The following is a 24,035-nucleotide window of genomic DNA, read 5'->3' as shown; positions in this document are numbered from 1 at the left end:
CGTGTTCGTGGATGGTTTATAAGAATCTAGCAAGGGTTTACTAGGCACGTCGATCTGAAGCTTGAGAATCAATTGTTACCTTTTCATTAGAACAGTCTTGCACTTGTTTGATCTTCCCGTGAGTTTGATAATATAGATACACACTTCTTAACTTATTATTAGAACAGTCTTATTCTTGTTTACTCTTCCCTGGGGTTTAAAAATAGAGAACCACTTGTTAACTAATCTTTATGACTTTCTTACTCTTGTTTACTCTTCCCGTGGCTTTGAAACTAGAGAACCACTTGTTAAACCTAATGTGGTGTGTGTGTGTGTGTGTGTGTGTGTGTGTGTGTGTGTGTGTGTGTGTGTGTGTGTAAATATTTCATGACGCGCACTTTGAAAACAGGATCAGCTTTTAACGAATAATCTGCCTAGCAAGAGCTTACGCATTTTTACGTAATCCACTCCCTCCATTATCACATCACCTGTTGTTGTTGTTTTTTTGTCCTGCTTTTTCTCGTCTCTACAAGTAAGAGGGTGTTGCCTCGGTACAGAATTCATGCAAGGTTCTCAACGTTATTTACTTTTTTATTTTACTTTTTAAATCTAAGAAAATATAAGTATCGGTGAAGAGTCCGTAGATTTATAATGGACACAGGACCTTGAGGGTGTCAGCTGGTGTGCATTTTCGTGGTGAGCGAGACAAAAGATGAGAAGTTAATTTGAAGTGATTTATATATTTACACGTAGTAGCGGTATTGGAAAAAAATAATCTTCAGCTCACATTAATTATGGAAAACGAAGGGAGTTAACATACAATAAGGAGTTCTCGATTATTGTTTTATTTTATTTTATTTTATTTATGTTTTTGCTTTAGTTGTTGTTAGGTATTATTTTTTTTTCTTCCTCTCCTTGTTGATTTTGTTCTCATTATTATTATTTTCCTCATACTTCTTCTTCTTCTTCTTCTTCTTCTTCTTTGTCTTTTCTTCTTTGTCTTTTCTTCTTCTTCTTCTTCTTCTTCTTCCAGGACGCTAGCGTTCTTCAGGATGAGCTAGACAGACTATATGATTGGGCGGGGAAGTGGCAGATGGAATCCAATGTCTGGAAGTGCAGTATTCTGAGTGTAGGTAGGAATAACCCCTCACACAATTATATACTCCTTAAATGACACTCCGCTGAGTAGGTCTGGGTGTGAGAGGGATTTAGGAGTCTTAGTGAGCACTGACCTCCGTCCTAGAGCTCAGTGCATTCAAGCTAAGAATCGTGCAAATAGGGTACTGGGTTTCATCTCGAGGAGCGTAAGCAATAGGAGCGCTGAAGTCATCCTCAAACTCTACATAGCATTAATTAGACCTCATTTCGATTATGCGGTTCAGTTCTGGTCACCTTACTGTAGAGTGGATATCAAGTAGTTAGAATCTGTACAGAGGATGATGACAAAAATTATTCAAGGGGTGAGAAACTTGCCTTATGAAAATAGACTGAAGCATTTAAATTTATACGCTCTAGGAAGGCGAAGGTTACGAGGTGACTTGATCGAGGTTTATAAATGGATGAAGGACTTTAATAAAGGGTATGTAAATAGGGTTTTGGTTGTAAAAGAGCAAGGTAGAACACGTAGCGACGGTTTTAAGCTAGTTAAATTCAGATTCAACAAAGACATAGGCAAGAATTGGTTTACCAGTAAAGTGGTGGATGAGTGGAACAGCTTGGGAGTCATCTTGTGGGTGCCAATACCATAGATGCATTGAAGAAGAGTTTGGATAAATTCATGGATAGTGAGGTTAGGTGCGGTTAGACTTACAGGAACTGCCTTGTATAGGCCAACCGGCCTCTTGCAGACTCCTTACGTTCTTATGTTCTTTTGTTGTTGTTGTTGTTGTTGTTGTTGTTGTTCTTGTTCTTGTTCTTCTTCTTTTTCTTCCTCTTTTTAATAATTTCTTCTTATAATTAATGCTCGCTTTGTCCTTCCATTTAGTTATCGATATGTTTCTCTGTGTCTATCTTGCACTTCCTTTAGATAATTAGTCTCCCTTCCTTCCTCTTACTTCCTCACTCCCTCTTTATGCCTCCTTTTATTTTTTTCCCATTCCATTCTTTCTATCAATGGTCTAATGTCGGCTGCAATTAGTTTAACGTCGGTGGCAGTAAAAACATTCGAGTCTATTATAGATGAAAATATCCGTGACCACCTAGACTCCTAGAGAAACAGCCTGATCAATGGCCCCCACCATGGGTTCATTAATCAAGGCTAGATCTTGTCTGACTTTATTTATTTTTTATTTTAACAAAAAGTGTCAAATACGTAAGGACGACAGTTATGATATTGTATATCTTAATTTTAGTAAGGCATTCGACAAAGAACCTCACCAATAACTTTGACAACAATTAAAGCCCACGGGTTTGAAGGTAGATGGATCATGGTGTGGTTCAGTGACAGGAAGCAGAGTTCAGGGTTCAGGTAGTACATGGGGATAATGGGATTGGGTTCGAGGTACTAAGTCTGATGCAAATATCAAGATACTTTGGGTGGAGCAGGTGCGGGAATTCCCTACCCGGCAGCATTGTCGCTTCAACCACAACAAGGCATACAATTTTATATGTGGGTTGTTTAGTATTTGACATAGTCTTTAAATTTTTGTATATGGTAAAACAAGTCTATATTATGTTGTGAATGTATCGAATTTTAGGATAGTAACGATGATTTATGTATGGAAATGAATTCAACCGTGTGCTACCCAGCGACGTTGTCATGTCTATGGTCAAGGTCGCCGGGTGACCCCCTGTGGACCTCGGGCTGCCCCGGGCCATTATTCCCTGGTAGAGAGGAAGCGGGTGAGAGAGGGGGAGGGAAGGTAGCGGTAGCCAAGGTCCAGCCCATGAGACAGATGCAAGGATTTCTTGACAACATTTTATCAGTGTCTTTTTACCGATACCCTCGCTACACTTGACCCGATAAAAACAGTTCTATTTTGTGAGCTTTGTTCTCCGTTCATTTTGCAATTGGCAAGGAACCTATAATATGGCCCCTCGGGCAAAATTTGGGGCTTTATCGTGTAGCAGCGACGGGCCAAATTTGTGCCATGATATAAACCCCAAAAAATAGATGATGCATAAACCGATCACAAAACGCTTTGATATATATTATGAAATGATTTGTGTGAGTGATGATTTTTTTCTCATTTTTCTCGCTTAGAGGGACCATTAAGAAACATGATCCCTGCGGCTACCGGGTTAATAGTCCCCTCATATCCTTGTGTATCCGTGTTATTTCCTTCACCTCGTTCTCCACTGCTCTCCCTCTCTCTCTGTCCCGTTCCCGGTCTCCCTCAATCCTCTCTCTCACCTCCCAACCCTCCCTCCCTCCCAGCCACTCACTCCCTTAATCCCATGATCGTCACTCCCTTAATCCCCATAATCCTGTGATCGCGATATTATTGACAATTAGTCCCGTTCTAATGCGTTTACAAACCCAACTCATTAATCGATTCCTACTTTACTCTCTCTCTCTCTCTCTCTCTCTCTCTCTCTCTCTCTCTCAAGATTAAGTAATATGTATAGTGTTTTGATGTGTTTCTGTTAATATTTTTGAAACTATGAGGTTTGTGGAGAAACGAGAGAGAGGAGGAGGTGGAAGTGGAGGTGGAGAAGGAGGAGGAGGAGGTGAAGGTGGAGGTGGAAGTGGAGGTGGAGAAGGAGAAGGAGGAGGAGGTGAAGGTGGAGGAGGAGGTAACTTTATTCTCTCACAGTCCTCATATAAGGCAACCACGAGGTCTGTTTTTTTTTCTTTTTTAAAGGAGGAGGAGCAGGAACAAAGAAACACAAAGAGAGAACAAACAACAGCAGGCCTGCTGGTCCTTACGAGGCTGTTTGTGATAAGCTACACTAACTATCTAATCAAAGGTGGAAGATGAAGGACAGCAAAGGCGAAGGCCGTGGTGAGCAAATCAGGGAAGTAAAGTAACGGAACAGGCCGAGGCAGCAACACTATAATATAGTCGCCAAGTCAGTCAGTTCGGGGCCTCGCCATTCGCGCCAATCCCGGGCAGAATCTTGGCGGTTCAGTCTCCTTCCTTCGCCCTGTCAACTTCCCACTTTCGTCACATCACTTTCCTTCCTTCCCTCGTTCCTTCCTTCCTTCCTTCCTTCCCTCGTTGTTGCTTTCCTTCCTTCCTTCCCTCGTTCCTTCCTTCGTCCTGTCATCTTTCTCCATCCTCCCTTCCTCCTGTCACCTTCCCCCCTTTATTCCTCCCTTCCTCTGTCACCTTCCTTTGGCCTTCGTCCTGCCATCCTTGATCCAACAAAAACGGTCTCCGGCGCCTTCACTGTATTTTCGATTGATTTTAATTAATCCCGTCTGGAATTTTAAGAGGCTCATCTTGCTATCCACCCTCCTCGCCTCGCGGGGCTGGGGAGCGTCAGGGGGCCCAAGGCCTTCCTGGCGAGCGTCGCAGGGCTCAGGGCTCCGGCAGGGCGCCTCGGCTCCCCCGGAGCGTCCACGGAGGTGTCGGAGATCCCGAGGGTCCGGGGTTGGGGGGGCGTGAAGTGGCAGCAAGACATGCAGTTACTGACCTCTTATTAGCCAGACGACGCGTTAATGACACGTTCCAATGGAAGGTTCGACGCATGGGGAGGTACAATTCCCCTAAGCAAGGCAAGTGTCATGCCAACTACGATAAAAAACGAAAAATCCAAAAAAAATACAAAAACAAAAAATCCAAAAAAAATTGTCTTGTTTTGCTTTGTTTAAAGCGTCTTGTATGTTGGTATGGCGGGTCTTCTCTGGGGAGAAGGAGACTAACGCGTTCCAACATACAAAACCAGGAAAAGACGACATGGAAACACCGAGAGAAGGAAGGGAAAGAAGGGAACACCAGAAGAAGGAAAATGAAGAGAAGTAACACTAGAAGAAGGCATATGAAGTAACACAAGAAGAAGGAAGTTGAAAAGAGTAACACAAGAAGAGGGAATTTGAAAAGAGTTACACAGAAGAAGGTATTGAAAAGAGTTACACAGAAGAAGGTATTGAAAAGAGTTACACAGAAGAAGGTATTGAAAAGAGTTACACAGAAGAAGGTATTGAAAAGAGTTACACAGAAGAAGGTATTGAAAAGAGTTACACAGAAGAAGGTATTGAAAAGAGTTACACAGAAGAAGGTATTGAAAAGAGTTACACAGAAGAAGGTATTGAAAAGAGTAACACAGAAGAAGGTATTGAAAAGAGTTACACAGAAGAAGGTATTGAAAAGAGTAACACAGAAGAAGGTATTGAAAAGAGTTACACAGAAGAAGGTATTGAAAAGAGTTACACAGAAGAAGGTATTGAAAAGAGTTACACAGAAGAAGGTATTGAAAAGAGTTACACAGAAGAAGGTATTGAAAAGAGTTACACAGAAGAAGGTATTGAAAAGAGTTACACAGAAGAAGGTATTGAAAAGAGTAACACAGAAGAAGGTATTGAAAAGAGTTACACAGAAGAAGGTATTGAAAAGAGTTACACAGAAGAAGGTATTGAAAAGAGTTACACAGAAGAAGGTATTGAAAAGAGTTATACAGAAGAAGGTATTGAAAAGAGTTACACAGAAGAAGGTATTGAAAAGAGTAACACAGAAGAAGGTATTGAAAAGAGTTACACAGAAGAAGGTATTGAAAAGAGTTACACAGAAGAAGGTATTGAAAAGAGTTACACAGAAGAAGGTATTGAAAAGAGTTACACAGAAGAAGGTATTGAAAAGAGTAACACAGAAGAAGGTATTGAAAAGAGTTACACAGAAGAAGGAATTTGAAAAGAGTAACACAGAAGAAGGTATTGAAAAGAGTTACACAGAAGAAGGAATTTGAAAAGAGTAAAACAAGAAGAAGGAATTTGATGATAAATAACACAAGAAGAAGAAATGTGAAGTAACACCGGAAGGAAAATGCAGAGAAGTAACACTAGAAAAATGAAAATGGAAATGAAAAGAATCATCCACCTTTCGGCCCAAACCAACATCACAAAATTATGGGCGAGTCTCTTCTGGGAGGAAAGCGGCTCGTTCAGACCCAGGAACACCAGAAAGGATGATAGAAACATCAAGAAAAGGAAAACAGAAAAGTCATCCACCTTTCGGCCCCTGGGGCCGCAGGGTGGGTGACGGGTGAATCTCCTCTGGGGAGAAGGAGGCTAACCCACACAGTCAAGATAGAGGATAGAGAAAGGAAATTAAATCATCGAGAAAAGAAAATGAAATTACAATATCAAGAAAATAACTAAAAACTCATCGAGCTTTCGGCCCCTGGGGCCGCAGGGCGGGTGACGGGTGAGTCTTCTGGGGAGGAGGAGGCTCATCCACAGCCAGCAACACCAACAGAAAGAAAAGAAAAGAAAACATCATGAGAAAAGAAAAGAAAACATCAAGAGAAAAGAAAAGAAAAGGAAAAGAAAAGAAAAGAACAAAGTAAACAAAGCAAAACAAGACAAAACAAAAACAAAACAAAATAAAACAAATTAAAACAACATTATAAATATATAAATAAACAACTCTATAACAAACAATATAATTTAGCTACTAGGACTGCTCAAACGATCGAGATCAGCTTGGAAGTGTTCTTTATCAGTTGTCGTAGTGACTGCTGGCTATGTTTGTGTCGTCGGCAAATTTCGATATTTTACACGATAGCCCCTCGTCAATGTCATTTACGTACACTAAAAACAGAACAGGTCCCAACATCGACCCCTGTGGAACACCGGTTTTGACATCTCGCCAGTCAGATAACATAAGAACATAAGAACGTTGGAATCTGCAAGAGGCTGGTAGGCCTATACAAGGCCTTTGACCCTAGACTCCCGTGTATCTAACCCCACCTAGTATCGCTGTCCATGAATTTATCTCATCTATTTTTGAATGTGACAATTGTATTGGCACTCACCACATGACTGCTAAGCCTATTCCACTCATTCACAACCCTGTTGGTAAACAAATTTTTGCCTATGTCCCTGTTAAATCTGAATTTATCCAGTTTAAACCCATTACTTCGTGTCCTACCCGGTTCTCTTACCAACAAAACCTTATGAATATCTCCCTTATTAAAGCCCTTCATCCATTTATAAACCTCGATCATGTCTCCACGCACCCTTCGCCTTTCTAGAGAATGCAAGTTTAACTGTTTGAGTCTTTCCTCGTATGGCAAGTTTCTCAACCCCTGAATCATCTTAGTCATCCTCCTCTGCACTGATTCTAACATTTTGATATCCATTCTATAGTAAGGTGACCAGAACTGAACCGCATAGTCAAGATGAGGTCTAACTAATGCTAAATATAGTTTGAGAAAGACTTCGGCGCTTCTGTTGCTTACGCTCCTTGAAATAAATCCCAGTACCCTATTTGCTCGATTTCTAGCTTGAATGCATTGTGCCCTTGGACAGAGATCAGAGCTCACTAAGACCCCTAAATCTCTCTCGCACCCAGACCTGCGTATGAGAGTGTCATTTAAGCAATAGTTGTGAGAGGGGTTGTTCCTACCTACACTCAGAATACTGCACTTCCCTACACTGAACTCCATCTGCCATTTATCCGCCCAGTCATACAATCTGTTTAGTTCATCCTGGAGAATACTAGCGTCCTGATCCGACTCAATTACTCTACCGATCTTGGTATCATCTGCAAATTTACTGACATCACTACTAATTCCTGTATCTAAATCATTGATATAAATAATAAACAAGAGTGGACCTAATACCGTACCTTATGGGACCCCACTCGTAACACATCTCCAGTCAGATATTTTACCATTGATTTGCACTCTTTGCTTCCCATTTCTAAGCCACGCCTTGACCCAGTTCAAAACCTTATCCTCTACACCGTGAGCCTGTAATTTAAGCAACAGTCGTTGGTGAGGAACTTTGTCAAACGCTTTACTAAAATCAAGATAGATTACATCATAGTTTTCATCTCTGTCTGCCGCCTCAAATACTTTACTGTAGAGGGACAAGACATTAGTGAGGCATGACCTACCTTTCGTGATCCCATGCTGCGAGTCATGAATTAAGCTGTGTTTCTCTAGATGCTCCCGAATGTTCCTGGCTATTATGGACTCCAGCATCTTGCCTATAACCGATGTTAAGCTAATTGGGCGATAGTTTGAAGCAGCTGACCTGTCCTTCTTTTTGAAAATCGGCGTCACATTAGCTACTTTCCATAAGCTGGGCACATAGCCAGTATTTACCGACATCTTAAAGATGTCGGTTAGTGGGCCACTGATTACATCACCTAATTCCTTTAATACCCTCGGAAATATCCCGTCAGGACCTGGCGACTTGTTCTTCTTAAGCTTATCTATCATATCCTGAACTATTTACCTGGTAATGATTATATCCCTCAATTTATCGCCATCCCCGCCCTCGTACACCTGAACTCTTTCCGGTATAGTCGTTCGATCCTCCTGTGTGAATACTGAAAGGAAGTAGTCGTTCAACAATGTGCTCATATTTTCGTAATTTTCTACTAGCTCCCCTGTGTTTGTTTTCAGCGGTCCAATTTTCTCCCGTGTTTTTGTTCTATACATCTGAAAGAAGCCCTTAGGATTACTTTTCGCCTCATTTGCTACTTTGATCTCATAGTTCTTTTTTGCTATCCTGGTGTTTTTCTTAACTAATCTAGATAGTTCGACGTACCGGCCCCTGAGATGTGTTTCACCATTCTTTATTTTCTGATAAATTCCCTTCTTTAACCCAATCTCGTGTTTTAGTCCACGAGTCATCCACTTAGGATCATTGTTTTCTTTTCTAAGTGTTCGCTGTGGTATATGCTGATCTTGCCCCTCTACTATTACTCTAACTAAATTATTGTAAGACATTTCTACCTGGTTCTCCTGGCTCTCCAATCCGCAGTTCTGAGCGGTTGGAGTAGCTGTCATCGCGCGTGGGGGTGAGGCAATCAGTGATAATTATGCTGTCCTTGATCACTGATAACGTCAGAAAGCAATAATCTCACAGGTTATGGAATATATGAATTCAGTGCCACTATTCAAATAAAGTGACACATACGTAGCAGTATATAATCTTATTAATGAATACAGAAAATGTAATACATAATTTCAAATAGGAAATAGTTGATATATGAGAGGAAGAGATGTATTGGGGGTGATGCGGTGGAGCTGGTGAGAAGCTCGAGCTCCACTCAGACTCACTTTATATTGTGTCTATAGCCTGAGGCAATCACACCTAAAGTGATTTGATAAAATGAAAAGACTATAAGAGAAGATGAGTTAACTTAGCCAGGAGTCGAACTGCTGCAGGCAAGGCGCCGGCCGCTATCTCGTCCATACGGATGCTGAGGAGAGACTCATCCTGTCTTCCACTTAACCCCATTTCAATCGCGGGTAACTACGGTTTTCATCTAACCCAATACCGGCTTAGATGACATATAGGCCGTACGTAGTATGACGAGTTCAGTTAACCCTGCTAGATCTCGAGCCGCTGGCGCGGCGCCCGCCGCTACCTCGTCCATGCGAAGATATAAAGGGAGAGACACCCTGCCTCTACCCTAACCTCATCTCGATAGGGAATAACAACAGCTTTAATCTGATCCGGAACTGGATTTCATGAAAATTTGGACATACTTAGACAAGTTGAGATAATTCAACCCATCCAGGATCATTATGGCATCAAAGCCTGTGTTGAGTTAGCTTAAAGCTGTATTTCGTTATGGTTGAGGCACCAGTCTCTCCGGAGGTGTGGGTTAACTCCATAAAGATAATAATTATTAATAATGGTGATAATATTAATACTGCAACTAATGCCAAAAAATATCAATATAATAATAATAATAATAATAATAATAATAATAATAATAATAATAATAATAATAATAATAATAATAATACCATTTTGAAAACGCGTATTCCTATATATGCATAAGCATTCTTTTGGGTATGGAATAAATAAGTATAAACTTTGATCGGTCGCTAGGCAATCATTGATCATAATATTTGCTTAATAATATAGGAAGGAATTACCGTGAATAATATATGTATACGTGGGCGTGTTTTTGTGTGTTTTCTGTGTGTGTGTGTGTGTGTGTGTGTGTGTGTGTGTGTGTGTGTGTGTGTGTGTGTGTGTGTGTGTGTGTGTTTACTTTAAGGTGGCAGCTCAATCTACTGGGTAACTAAAGGAATGTTTGAGTGGGCGAAAGAGGCCGTATGCTCGAAAACCGAAGGTTCCCTCTGTATATCCTCCTGTCTATGACTTGACCTCTTTCAAGAGGAGTGTATCAAGACACCTCTCCACCCGAAACTGACCTCTCTTTTGGTCACTCTTTCCTTTTATCTTTTTTAGGAGCAGCGATTAGTGGGCTTTTTTTCTACTTTTTTTTTGTTGCCCTTAAGCTGCTTCCTTTTCTGTAAAAAAAAAATGCAAGTAGGAGTTATGAAACATCACCACTGAGAAATGTATTAAGGCTATACTGCATTCCTTTCATACTGGAAATAACTTTAACTATTTGAAGACTATCCCGTGATTATTGTAAGTACGAGTTATGAAACATCACCACCGAGAAGTGGAATGAGGCTATACTGTATCCCTACGTTGCTAGAAAAAAAAATTAAAAAGTATCCCGTGATGATTGTAAGCAGGCTATTATGAAACATCATCTCTGATAGTGTATTAGGGCTGTACTGCACCCCTCTCATACTGGAAATAACCATAACCATTTGAAAACTATCTCGTAGTTATTGCAAGAACAACGAATAAAACATCATATTCCTGATTAATAATATAACTACATTATATATACTATCAAATATTTAACACCTTTACCTTGTATGAGTTCAATTTTAAAGAAAAGTGAGAAGAATTGATGCCCGGCGGAGCGAATCACTAACCCTCGCTGGACGATGGCTGCTCGCCAACTGAATACCAACGGACTCCGTAGATGACGTCACGGCAAAAAATTTAACATTTCATAATTTTAAGATTTTATATGAGGTAATTTTATTCAGCGCTGTATGATCAGTGCAGTTGCGGCGCCATGATTTTAATCAAATCAATCAGTCAATTAATCTACTCATTCCAAAAAAATAATAGTCATCTTGTGTAAATTGACCCAAATTATTTTTATCCTCCTCAAATATACAACAAATATTACTTTGTCTCTTGTTAGCTAGTTAATTTTAGTGAGACGGGTGTTCTTGTTAGCCTTGAATGAGGAGCTGAAACTGTGGAGTGGTCTTTGGCAAGGTAACACGCATGTCATCTCTAACCTCCAATCTGTTTCAACTTTCCGTTTTGATAGAAACAAGTGCTGAAAACCTGATTCATAAAGGTACGTAGTAGCAAATGGAATTAGAGCACTCATAGCTCGCTCCACCAGACGAGGGTAGGCTTGTGTCGACGCACACCAGAATTCTCAAAGACTCTTCAAGTTGAATTAATTTCGTAAGATTTCCTTTGTCCTAAGGTCGGGGTCATCTTTGGCAAGGTCTTCATTGCTGATACAGTCTATGTCGGCTAGATAAGGATTACAAACCCATGTTTCAATTTTGAGGTCACCTGAGCCGAAGTAACCTTTGAAAGAGTTCTGCAGAGTATCCAAATGTCTGTAGAATTCTGCCTGCAGTGAAGTTGACCGGGCAGTGTCGTTCTCGCCTCTCCTGCTGAAGCACTTCCTCTAACACTGGAAAGTTGGGATAGTTACATGACTTCAACCTCCTTTTCCAAAGAGGCAGCTTGGCCAGAAAAGCTTTCATTCTTTCAGCAGCATCCATTATGGTGGCATCATGGCTTTGAATTGAAAGATTTATCTCATTCACATGGCCAAAGATATCCGCCAAGTAGGCCAAGCCATGAATGAACTCCTTATGGTCAAACTATTCTGAGAGTGGGCTTTTTTTTTTCTCTCAAAAAAGTGAAACTTCTGCTGACAGTTCAAGCAGTCGCTTCTAGAATTGTTTTCTGGACAGCCAGCGAACCTCTGTATAGTTGAGAAGAACTTCATATTCTGCTCCCATTTCTTGGCAAAATCTCTTGAATATGCGATGGTTCAGAGCCCTAACTCTGATAAAATTGATGACTTTCTCGCTGGTAGACGAGACTAAACTATATTTTTATTTTATTTAACCCCTTACGGATCCCTTGAACCCATCCATTTCATTTTTTTTTTTCGATCTGACCCTCACGGACCCCATGAAACCCATCCATGGACCCCTTAGGGGTCCGTGGGCCCCAGGTTAAGAACCTCTGTTATATAGTGTAATACGTCGATTTGTCTGACAAAAAGAAATTCCTAATATCCTGTGAGAAGAAAAGTACTCTTATCAATAATTATGTTTTGCCATTTTGTTTATTATTTTTTTCCATCACAACATCAACACTAAACATACTAGTCACTCTACGCACCCTACCACAGCAGAATTTTTCTCATCTATGGTATTCCACGATTTATTTTTCAATATCAAACATCATGCGACAAACCGGGTGGACTTATGGGCTTTCTGTACCCATTCCTTTCATATTGAAAGTATTTAGTTAAACTTCAAGTTGGTAAAGCAATTACTAATAGTGCTAGATTTATTTTCATATGCCCCAAAGTGTATTAGTTATATTTGCAATAGAGGAATGTTGTGATGAATACCTCCTTCTTGTTAATGTCAGATTATTTCTACACTAGTAATTCTACGACAAAAAGGTACCTTGAATTAAGTAGCATCATAGCTGCAGATTCATTGGGGCTGGTAATCACACGCTATTACTTGAATGCCTATCATTGATTAGCTACCTACCTACCTTGGGAAGAATTTTACCGTGATGGTATAAAATCAAATATATGCCATATATACAAGCAATGAAAATTAATCTGCCAGATGTCGGGTCTCAGTCGAAGTATGGCGGTATGGTAGGTGAAATGACCATTAACATTAAAGTGTATCGATCCCGACACATTCCGCTTTATGGCTCTGCGTGACAGCGGCCTTGTTACTCATGGTAGTGCTAGTGAGGGGGACGCGAGAAACAGTTATTGAGGGGAGCGGGCCTAGTGAAGATGGGTGCTTCTGGGCGTGGCCGCGGTCCAGGCCCTCTCACACTCTTGTTTGGTGTCGCGTCCCTCCTGCAGCACCCCGTTGGTGGTCAGTACTTAACAATTTTGGGCACCCACTCATCCGCCTCACACACAGACATACACAGTCAAACACATTAGTACACACATACACCCAAACAGAAACAATACACACACACACACATGACCACTCATCACACACATACACATGCAAACCCAAACACACGCACATAAACAAACACACACACACACACACACACACACACACACACACACACACACACACACACACACACACACACACACACACACACACAAACACACACACACACACACACACACACACACACACACACACACACACACACACACACACACACACACACACACACACACACACACACACACACACACACACACACACACACGCTGTCCATCTAGTTTATTTCATAACTTTCCGATTTTCAATATATATATATGCATACATATATATTTAAAGGAAAGGAGACCCTTCAAGGAAAAAATAGCATAACAATAAGACCCACTAGCGCCGCTTCTTCAAATAGTGGAGAATGATAGTAACCGAAAGAAAGGGTCAAAATTAGTTGGACAGATGTCTTGATATCCCGCTCTTGAAAGTGTTTAAGTTTAGCCAGAAGGATATACTGACACAGGCTGGTCCAGAGTTTTCCAACAAATGGGATGAGAGACTGAAATTGTCTAAAGTATTTTGAGCGTATAGAGATGAGTCGTGTGGTGTGACGTGAGGAATTTAAGTTAAGACAACCTTGATATAATGCACCCTATTCACACACACACACACACACACACACACACACACACACACACACACACACATGGGGCAAATGCACAAATGTTCCTTATACAAATGTACTTTATAATTTTTTACATCATTCTGTGGAAACTGAGCACACGTTTCTTTAATTGTTCCCTCAGCAAGCGTTGGTAATGGCCTGCATTACCTGAGCTTGCAGAACGATGGCCAGGAAACCTCAACGTCCTGGGCCACGTGGGGCTGCCCTCCGCCAACATTTGCTACTGATGTCTCCTTGGATAGAAACTGCAGCCAGGAAATCCTTTTTAGTGAAGAAAAGTCTCGCAACTTCACCGCCTGCTATTTTCTCAAGATGACTGCCATTAAACATCACAATTTCGCCTTCATCTTCGTTTCTTCCAGCATAAAATTTATAGTAGGTACGTACGCTGATAATACGATGTCCACACAAACACTTGTAATCGATAGGTTAGAAGGTGTACGAAGTTTCCGCCATGAAGAGGCAGCAATTCAGAGGTGGCAACTACCTAAAGTCTTAGCTAATTAATCAGATAAGCTCTTATTATTAGAAAAAAAAAATTGGGGTATAGTCAGCTTTCGCAACTCAGTTTGACTGGTGTATCGCAACAAACAACTTCACACAATGAGAAGGGTCGCCCTAAACTTACAAAATACATAGTTATCCGAGAGAGAGAGAGAGAGAGAGAGAGAGAGAGAGAGAGAGAGAGAGAGAGAGAGAGAGAGAGAGAGAGAGAGAGAGAGAAGAAAAAAACATTTTCCTCCTAACCGAAACGCAAGTTTCCGAGAATGCTGACAGTAATCTCTTCTTTCTTCCTTCTTATTATCTTTATCATAAATGTCAATCAAAGCTGGATAATGCGTCTGTGTGCAACGATATCACTTTCGCGCCCACAACCTTGAGTATTCGGAATTTTCCATCATCTGACTAAAACCTAATTGTCGCTCTTTACTAAATACCTTCTTTATTAAATACGTATGTCTTGTATATCTCACCAAACCCATCCAACTTTTTTTGGTTATTCCATTTCCAAAGTGGAATATATCTTGACTTTCCCCCTTCGCTGAAATCTCCATGTTACGATATTTCAGTGTTCACTGCCAGCTTCGGCTTTTATCGTCTTAGAATAAGTATTCTAGTAAACAACCTTACAACTATGCTCCTCAGTGATCTGGAGCAATCGGCTCATCGTCCTACATATTATTGACCGCTTAGGGACACCAACCAACATTGTAGACCTTTTCCTAACATCTAATCCTTCCACTCATTCTAACAAATTGTTCTCTCTGTTTGGCTCTTTCGATCACATCCGTTTTTCTTTGTTCTGTCCGATCACTCTTCTACATCTTCTGAACCCACCGAAGAGGCAGGGCTTCTAGCATTAGGACCGATTCACACTATAGGTACAGTCACGCTCAAGTCACGGTCCGCTCTCGCTCCGCTTACGGTCCGGTCACATATTATTAGGGATGGGGGAACCGAGTACTTTCTGCAAACCGAGTACTTCGGTTTTGATTACTCTTCAAAACCAAGTAAAACGAGTACCTAATGATTACTTTGCTCAGGCGACAGCTAGGCGGGCAGCAGATTGTACAGGGGTGGCAGTCTTATCACCAGGAGGCTATAGGGGAGGGGGTCAAGGGGTTGCAAGAGGTGAGAATTGTTCATAATATTATTCGTCTTAGGACAGATGACATTAAGGGGGGGCGGAACTGTAAAATCTCAAATCCCATGTCAAATTCCTTATGTTCTAAGCGTATCTCCTTCCTTATTTAAGGGCCGATTTCTTTCATTCAAAAAGCATTTTAATCAGGAAGGATGGGAGCTTAACGTTTGCTATCGGTAAGTTTTATACAATAGTAAAAGAAAAAATTAAAGTTCGATGAAATAACAAAATAAATTGACACAAATATTTTTCAAAAATCAAAATCAACTTTAAACAATAGTTCCGATAGCAAACCCTATTCCTGACACATACTTTCATAAGCTGCAGTAGGAGATATGTGTATAACAATAAGTGCAACGGAGGAGATATTTTTTAAAGTACAAAATCATGGTTTTGAGATATCAAGCGATGAAGTTGAAATATTTTTTGTATTTTACCTATTCCAACTAGCGACTTGAAATCCGCGGGATATACACATCAGGATATGAAGAAAAAAGCAGACATCATTTTCTTTAACTAACTTTCATTGGATGTGTACACAGGCTGCTTTGTTTACCCATTGTTACGTCTTTTTCACGGGGTCACAAATCCATGTACTCGAATTTGACCATATTTCAAAGTAAAAACCAGTCTTCTCTGTGTAAAATCAATAAAATATAATTTTAAAGACATCTGAGGCGGATACAGAGAGTGTTTTGTTGGATTTATGAAAAAAAATTATATATAAATTGATTTTTCACGCATATATACAAAAATATATTAGTGACTGCTAAAATTTCCCATTTTCTTGACTAGTGATGTGAGAGAACCTAAGAGTATCATGACAGACCATAAAAAAAATTCCTAAAATTAAAAATGTGTGAAAACATGGATTGCTAGCCAGTGGCGCCGCGCGGAAGCTCATTGCAGGACGTTGCATTGCATTGCAATGCATGTTGCATACCACTGTATTATTTTTTCATCATATTCATTCATATACCAAAAGAAAGAAAAATTCGCGGAATTTTATAAGCCAAAAATATAAAAAAATGATTTTTTTCAGGCCGGCCATTTACAACCCCCCTTTAAGATGATGCTTTTAACATTCCATGTGAAATTCAAACAATATTAAATGTTCTTCTTATTTTCAAAGAGCTACATACAGTACTTCATTTATGCTCGAGTTAAAACAGAAAGGTCGATCAAGGTCTACAGATTATAAGATATAATTATGTAGGTTTATGAGGCGCAAACACATTCCACGCCACCAATGTTGCGCATGATTTGTGTTCTCTAACTGCGATTATGAGTTTCATTTCCCAGACAGATGCATCTATAACAGTGGTTCTTAACCTTTTTACTACCACGCCCCCTCTTGGAATTGGTCCTTCCCTCCCCGCCCCCCTTTATCTATGAATAAGATTTCCTCCTAGATTTTAAAGAAAGAAAATATTTTTAGTCTTTTTTATTGAGTATGAATTACCTAGTTATTAGTGAGATACTTGACACTGCTTCTTAGCTACTAGGTCTTGAATGCATGGTTGATACTTTTACATTTTTTTTCATAAATTTCTCAATATTAGCCCACGCTCTTGTTGAGAGAAAAACAAATACAATTAGAGAATTTCCTAGTTTTCACTAGGGCTCGCGCCCCCCCTGGAAATTACTGACGCCCCCTAGGGGGGCGCACCCCCCAGGTTAAGAACCACTGATCTATAATGTGAGTTACCAAGTTGATTACTCTTGCTTTTTTAGTCCATCATCGGTCGATTATCGATCAAATCATCGCAAAATTATTGTGATTTAATCGATCAAGTAATTGAATTGGAAGAACCGAGTAAACCGAGTAGCACACAGTTAAATCCAAGAACCGAGTGAATCGAGTAGTACTCGGACCGAAACGCACATCCCTACATATTATTACATGCATTTCAATGGAAGCATACACACTGGCCCTCACGGTCCGCTCTCGCTCTGGTCACGATCCCTTCAAAAGATATTTTGACCGTGAGTGGAGCAAACCGCCATTGTGCAATATGCATGGCCAACGGTCCGGTGACTCGGGTCTCGCTCCAGCGACTCCACTCCAGTCTCACTTCAAGCCTCGCGGAGACAATACATGGGATTTTCCAGTGGCGTGAAAATATGGATTGAGAAAAAGTGCTGCGTTGGAATTATGAGAAAGGTAGGTATTTGAATAAAAATAACATAGTTTGTATTTATTACAACAAAATTAAAGAATATGCATGATGCACAATGAAAAATCTTGCAGAACTAAATAGAATTACACATTATCCATTGTGTCGTTTCAGATGAATTGTTGATTGAGTTTGTAAAGGCAAAAGCAGAGTAGTATGACCTGACTTCCCCACTGTATAGTGACACACGGCAAAAAGAAGATGCTGGGAGAAAATAAGCAGGCAAATGGATTGCGAAGGTAAGGTATTTACAAACCTTTCTTAATATTTTGTGACTTCCTGCGGCAATGTATTTTTTTAGGCTTTCTTAGTTCGAGTTAAGGTAGTTAGAGCAGGATACGATAGTTCAGGACATTCTACGTTGAAAATAATGTATACAGATGTTCGTTTTTGCTTCGTTTTACGAAAAAAAATGAGGGTTTAAAGTGTGCCTCTTTTGTGTTGCGGCGACGGCCCATTTGTACAAATTACACCCACCTATCACTACGAGAGATATTCTTGAACTGAAAAATCAAACTAACGTTTTTAGAATGAATGGAAATCGCATGTACTGTAACAACACTACGATTTTTTTTATAATTATACACACGAGAAAGTTTATCGTGGCAGCCTAGCCAACAGATGACCACTCCACCCCTTTTCCCGCTGTTAGGCTAGGCTGCCTCGATAAACTTTCTTGTGTGTATAATTATAAAAAAAAAAAATCGTACAGTGTTGTCACAGTACATGCGATTTCCATACATTCCAAAAATATTACAGTTTCATTTGTCAGTTCATGAATATTGTTACGCCACCCCCGGCACAACACCAACTACGGACAGGCAGGCGGCGTGCCGAGCAACACACGGGGGTCGTGAACCCCAGAACAAAATCTAATTATAACAAGTCTGGTCACTTCCCGTGAAAATCTCGTCGGGCCCGCGCATGACGTCAAGTTGTCTTCAAAGGCGGGGTCCGTTGCGTGGAGGCGAGTCACTGGAGTCAGTCTGCAGCGAGACGGAGTTGGGTGCGCAGCATTGACGTGGACCAGGATGCCTAATAAATGTGCTGTAGGTGGCTGCACATCCAATTTTAAACACAAACGTGGAATTATGATTTTTTGTTAAAGAAAAATGGTATACTTGGAGTTAATAAAGAAATACTAGAATGACTGAAAAGGTAGTATAGAGTGGACAAAAAAAAATACAAGTCACCCATCAATTACTCCGTTTTCTGTCCTCGGACCATGGAGGTAGAATTTGTGGAGTCGACATCAGCCCTAAAAACTGAATCCGCTGAACTGCCACTCTTTAGGGCCGCAAGGTAGTGGCCACCTGTCAGGTGTCAGGTGTTGTCAGGTCAAGCTGCCCCTTAATGGGCTCGGCCAGGCTGCCAGGTGTTGTCTAGGTAAGTATTTACGAAATAGATCTACCGCAACAATAAATGTACAGTTCTCAAAAACACCACCATCATAATGAATGATAAGGTAGTGGACGTGAGCTCTCACAAGGGTATCCCTCATCTTGAGGCCCTAAAAATGAAAGTTCGGCTGCTTCACCTCAATGAAGGGGATTAGCGAGCAGTGTCAGTAGTAACAAATGTACGGAAGTGGGGGTTGCCTCCGCGGGGGGGAACTGGAAGTGGGGGTTGGGGGGGTCAGCGGGGGGGTTACGGAAGAGGGGGTATCTGTACCCCCCCCCATCGCTTTTACCTTTTCACCAACCCCCCCCCCCCCACCCCCTCTCGGACTAGCGTACGGAGGCGGGAGGATGACGGGAGTAGGGGTGCCCAGCAGGGAAGGGGGGTACTTGAAGGGTTAAGATAAGATCTTGGGTCCTCGAATGACCACGAGATTATAATCAAGGAAAAGGTTAAGGACATTAGGTTAATGACCAGGCTGGAATATGAATTTACTCTCTAATGCAAGTCCGAAAATAAAATAAAAAATCACCATTGAACGTAAGACTGGATAAATTATTTAAGTTTTTGCTGGATGTATTGTATCATTATCTTCTTATTTCTCATTTCTCAACTTGTTTCTTCTTATTTCTTTCCTCAACTTATATATATATTTTTTTACTCCGGTTATTTGGTGCACTGCACTGCAGCACCAAGTCTTTTTTTCTGATTTTGCATTAATTAATGTCTTATATCTCATTTCTTAACTTCTTTCTTCTTATTTCTTTTCTCAACTTGCATTTCTTTATATTTTCTGCCTGCTCTTCGATGTCATAATAATTATGACCTTAGACGTTGCCGCATCGAGTTTACCTTTTTCCGTGAAAAAGGGATCATGTGTGTGTGTGTGTGTGTGTGTGTGTGTTCCATTCCCCTCTGATTCTTGAGAAATCTGCGGCTAGCTCGAAATTTTGTAGGCCAACTTTTTTAGCCGAATATATGCTCCGAAGCAGAATTTAGTGAGGATTCTTATGGTATCTTCAAATTCCTCATACGTCTATTAGTTCCCGAGTTACACCGAGAAAACTGATTTTTTTTTTCTCTCGTCAGAGTAGCCTAACAAATAAAAATCACTCAAAGCTCTTCATCTACGTTCCTTAGAAAAATTGCCATATGTTACTATTAAGAAACTTATCCCAACAACTGCAAATTTGACGCACTTTCATTTTTTTTCTGATTTTGCATTAATTAATGTCTTATATCTCATTTCTTAACTTCTTTCTTCTTATTTATTTTCTCAACTTGCATTTCTTTATATTTTCTGCCTGCTCTTCGGTGTCATATGACCTTAGACGTTGCCGCATCGAGTTTACCTTTTAGTGAGGATTCTTATGGTATCTTCAAATTCCTCATACGTCTATTAGTTCCCGAGTTACACCGAGAAAACTGTATTTTTTTTTCTCTCGTCAGAGTGGCCTAACAAATAAAAATCACTCAAAGCTCTTCATCTACGTTCCTTAGATAGATTGCCATATGTTACTATTAAGAAACTTATCCCAACAACTGCAAATTTGACGCACTTTCATCGAAAACTTAATTTTTAATCATTTTTTATTTACTTTTATGGCGCGTTTCGCGTTATCGTCCGCCAGAACCTTTTACCCTTGATGACACGAAATGCGTCATCGTGCGCGAGAGGGTTAAATAAGTCAGATGTATCTCAAATTCACTGTCTGGGCAGACAAATATTCGGAAAAGAGAAGGCAAACCAGTTTGTAGATATATGTAAATATGCTGTATATTCACGGTCTTATGGATATCTTCTTGTTGATTTGGGTATAAATACTCCTGACTCCCTACAGTTTCGCTCAACTCTCCCTTCCATCATACCTTTCTCCCTCCCTCTTCTCTCTCCTCCCCCCTCCCTCCCCCTTCCCTTTCCTTCCTCGTGTTATTAAATAAGTCAGATCTCACTCAAATACACTGTCTGGGCAGACAAATAGTCGGAAAAGAGAAGCCAAACCAGATTGTATATATATATATATATATATATATATATATATATATATATATATATATATATATATATATATATATATATATATATATATATATATATATATATATATATATATGCTGTATATTCACGTCCTTATGGATATCTTCTTGTTGATTTGGGTATAAATACTCCTGAATCCCTACAGTTTCACTCAAACAATGTTGGAGAGCCTCTCAGGTGAACGCGTATTCCGATGGTGAACTCCAGGTAAAAGGAATTCTTACACATTCTATACTCCCAACATAACGAACCCTATGGTTTAAGCTCTCAGCTACTTCTGATCTTACTCTCTTAAGCCTTTGTAGCTGCTTTCTTAAACCCTCGAAGTCCGCCTTCCTGAAGTTAGGTATTAAGTGTTGTTTCTGCTGACTCTATCCTCCCATTTAATATTAAATCTAATTTCCTTATGATCACTGTTACCTAATGAACCCCCAACCTCAATGTTGCTTATTATGTCCTCTTTATTAGTTAACAACAAATCCAAAATATTTTCTTCCCTCGTTGGTGTTCTAATTAACTGCTTAAGGAAACTATCCTGCGGCGGGAAATGAAAAAGAACCATGCAGCATGGAAAAACTGCATGGAAATTTGTGTGCCTGTGAGAACAAGACAACGCTTGCTGAGCACCCAATGAGATTATAAACATGCTCAGAATGTTTGGAAAGTAGCTGGGTGTCAGAGCCTGATGGACTATTTGTTGCTTTATGTAAAAGTGGATGTTGGCCTTCTATGTGATGTCTTCCTAGAGTGGAGAGGTATTTTGAAAACCCAGTGGAGGTTGGATATTGTAAATTATGTTAGCCTGCCAGGATTTGCCTATGACTCTTTTCTGTTAAAAACACAGCAGGAATTAGAGATGCTTAGTAGCCCACACATATATCATTGCATTCAAACAAATGTGCGTGGGGGCTTCACAAGTGTTGTGCGTCGTTTTGTACGCACCAATAACATCTACACGAACCCTCAGTTTAATCCAAAACATGATAGAAACACTTTCCTTTCATATCTTGACTTCAACAGTCTTTATCCCACTGTAATGCAAGAGAAGTTACCATGTGGAGATATGAGAAAACTAGATGAGACAGAAATGCACTGGTTTTTGAGCGGGAGGGGGGGCTAGGTTAATCAAGCAACCGATGGCGATTTTGGATACCTCATTCTGTGCGATACTGAGGCTGTCTCACGTGAAGTCATTGAGAAAACGGATGACCTCCCACTGACCATCAGAAGACACAATATCATCAATAGAGATATATCGTCAGCCGCACACGAATGGTATGAAGAAGAAAACCGTCCAGTACCGTGTAAGAACATATAACAGATTGGAACACATGTTGCTCAGGAGAAAATGCTGTTTGCTCTGTCCCTCCTTAAACTGCTTATTCAACTAGGCCGGGTTGTTAAAAAGTGCATGCTATTTATATGTTTAAGCAAAAGCACTTTCTTGCGGACTTCATTCAGGATAACATAGAAGCCCGCAAAAGTGCTACTTGCCCTATCAAGAAAACTGCAATCAAGTGTATTTCAAACAGCATTTTTGGTCGATTCCTGATGAACGCGGCCAAATATAGTGAAGACATAGATATTGTCACCAACCGCGAAAAGTTTTTGAAGCTGGTCCGAAGTCCTTACTTTAAACGTGTTGTACCTCTCAATGATGGTCATGTAGTTGTAGTTCGCCATAAGAAATATTCACAGGTGAATCATCCAAACTACATTGGCTACTACGTCCTAGAGCTGTCCAAGCTGCGACTACATGATTTCTTTTACAGTATCATGAAGGCTCATTACGGGGATCGGGCGAAACTAGTGTATTGTGACACTGATTCCTTAATAACAGAAACTGAAACTCCTGATCTATTAACAGAGTACTCGCAGGAACCCTTTAAAAGCTATATAGACACAAGCAACTTTAGCTCCTCACATTCCTTGTACAACACAGACAACAAAGGCAAGCTCGGATTTCTCAAGTCTGAAGTGAGGGAAAGAACCATCTCAGAATTTGTAGGTGTAAGACCAAAGTGCTACTCCATCCTCTTGGCAAACAGTGACCGGTTGAGTTCAGCTAAGAGCGTTCCAAAGCTCATAAAGAAAAAAAATTGCTCATCAGCGATACAAAGACGTCCTATTCCAGAAGCAAACATTTACCTTTGACTATCAGGGATTCACAGTGCGTAATGGACGAATGAGTACAGTAAAATATCCCAAGAGAGGGATATCTGTAGTTGAGGACAAAAGATACTACATTAGCACCTTGGAGTCACGATCTTACGGTCATCCCGATAATTCTACAGGGGTAGAGGAGGAGGAGGAAGAGAAGGAGGCTGTAATCATAATTTGACCAAATTCCAATAAACATTGAGTTTGTTTGACTTGTTTATTGTTTATTGTTTATTGGAATTTGGTCAAATTATGATTACAGCCTCCTTCTCTTCCTCCTCCTCCTCTACCCCTATGTTATCCTGAATGAAGTCCGCAAGAAAGTGCTTTTGCTTAAACATATAAATAGCATGCACTTTTTAACAACCCGGCCTAGTTGAATAAGCAGTTTAAGGAGGGACAGAGCAAACAGCATTTTCTCCTGAGCAACATGTGTTCCAATCTGTTTTATGTACTTACACGGTACTGGACGGTTTTCTTCTTCATACCATTCGTGTGCGGCTGACGATATATCTCTATTGATGATATTGTGTCTTCTGATGGTCAGTGGGAGGTCATCCGTTTTCTCAATGACTTCACGTGAGACAGCCTCAGTATCGCTCAGAATGAGGTATCCAAAATCGCCATCGGTTGCTTGATTAACCTAGCCCCCCCTCCCGCTCAAAAACCAGTGCATTTCTGTCTCATCTAGTTTTCTCATATCTCCACATGGTAACTTCTCTTGCAATACAGTGGGATAAGGACTGTTGAAGTCAAGATATGAAA

At 40.4% G+C, this 24,035-nt stretch overlaps 1 protein-coding gene and 1 long non-coding RNA gene across 32 annotated transcripts in view; both read left to right on the top strand.

The window, feature by feature from the left end:
* The first annotated feature begins 3,640 nt into the window (after positions 1-3,640).
* Positions 3,641-6,502, top strand: LOC127009738 (uncharacterized). 31 transcript variants are annotated; one of them, XR_007762215.1, is made up of 3 exons: positions 3,776-5,520; positions 5,602-5,709; positions 5,764-6,502. It is a non-coding gene; the product is annotated as an uncharacterized LOC127009738 (long non-coding RNA). The 31 variants fall into 31 exon arrangements; XR_007762212.1 differs by having other exon boundaries at positions 5,575-5,709; positions 5,819-6,502; XR_007762209.1 differs by having other exon boundaries at positions 5,575-5,709; positions 5,792-6,502.
* Positions 6,503-12,958: 6,456 nt separating this feature from the next.
* LOC127009737 (uncharacterized) overlaps positions 12,959-24,035 on the top strand; it is a 51,733-nt gene continuing 40,656 nt past the window's right edge. The window contains exons 1-2 of the mRNA XM_050883118.1: positions 12,959-13,086; positions 13,974-14,231. Coding sequence (XP_050739075.1) covers positions 13,002-13,086; positions 13,974-14,231 — 343 coding nt within the window. The 5' untranslated portion in view covers positions 12,959-13,001. The remainder of the gene's footprint in view (positions 13,087-13,973; positions 14,232-24,035) is intronic.

Source organism: Eriocheir sinensis, chromosome 41 (assembly GCF_024679095.1).
Source record: "Eriocheir sinensis breed Jianghai 21 chromosome 41, ASM2467909v1, whole genome shotgun sequence".
Taxonomy (NCBI): Eukaryota; Metazoa; Arthropoda; class Malacostraca; order Decapoda; family Varunidae; genus Eriocheir; species Eriocheir sinensis.
Note: the sequence above shows the minus strand (reverse complement) of the source record. Positions and strands in the feature narration are given on the sequence as shown.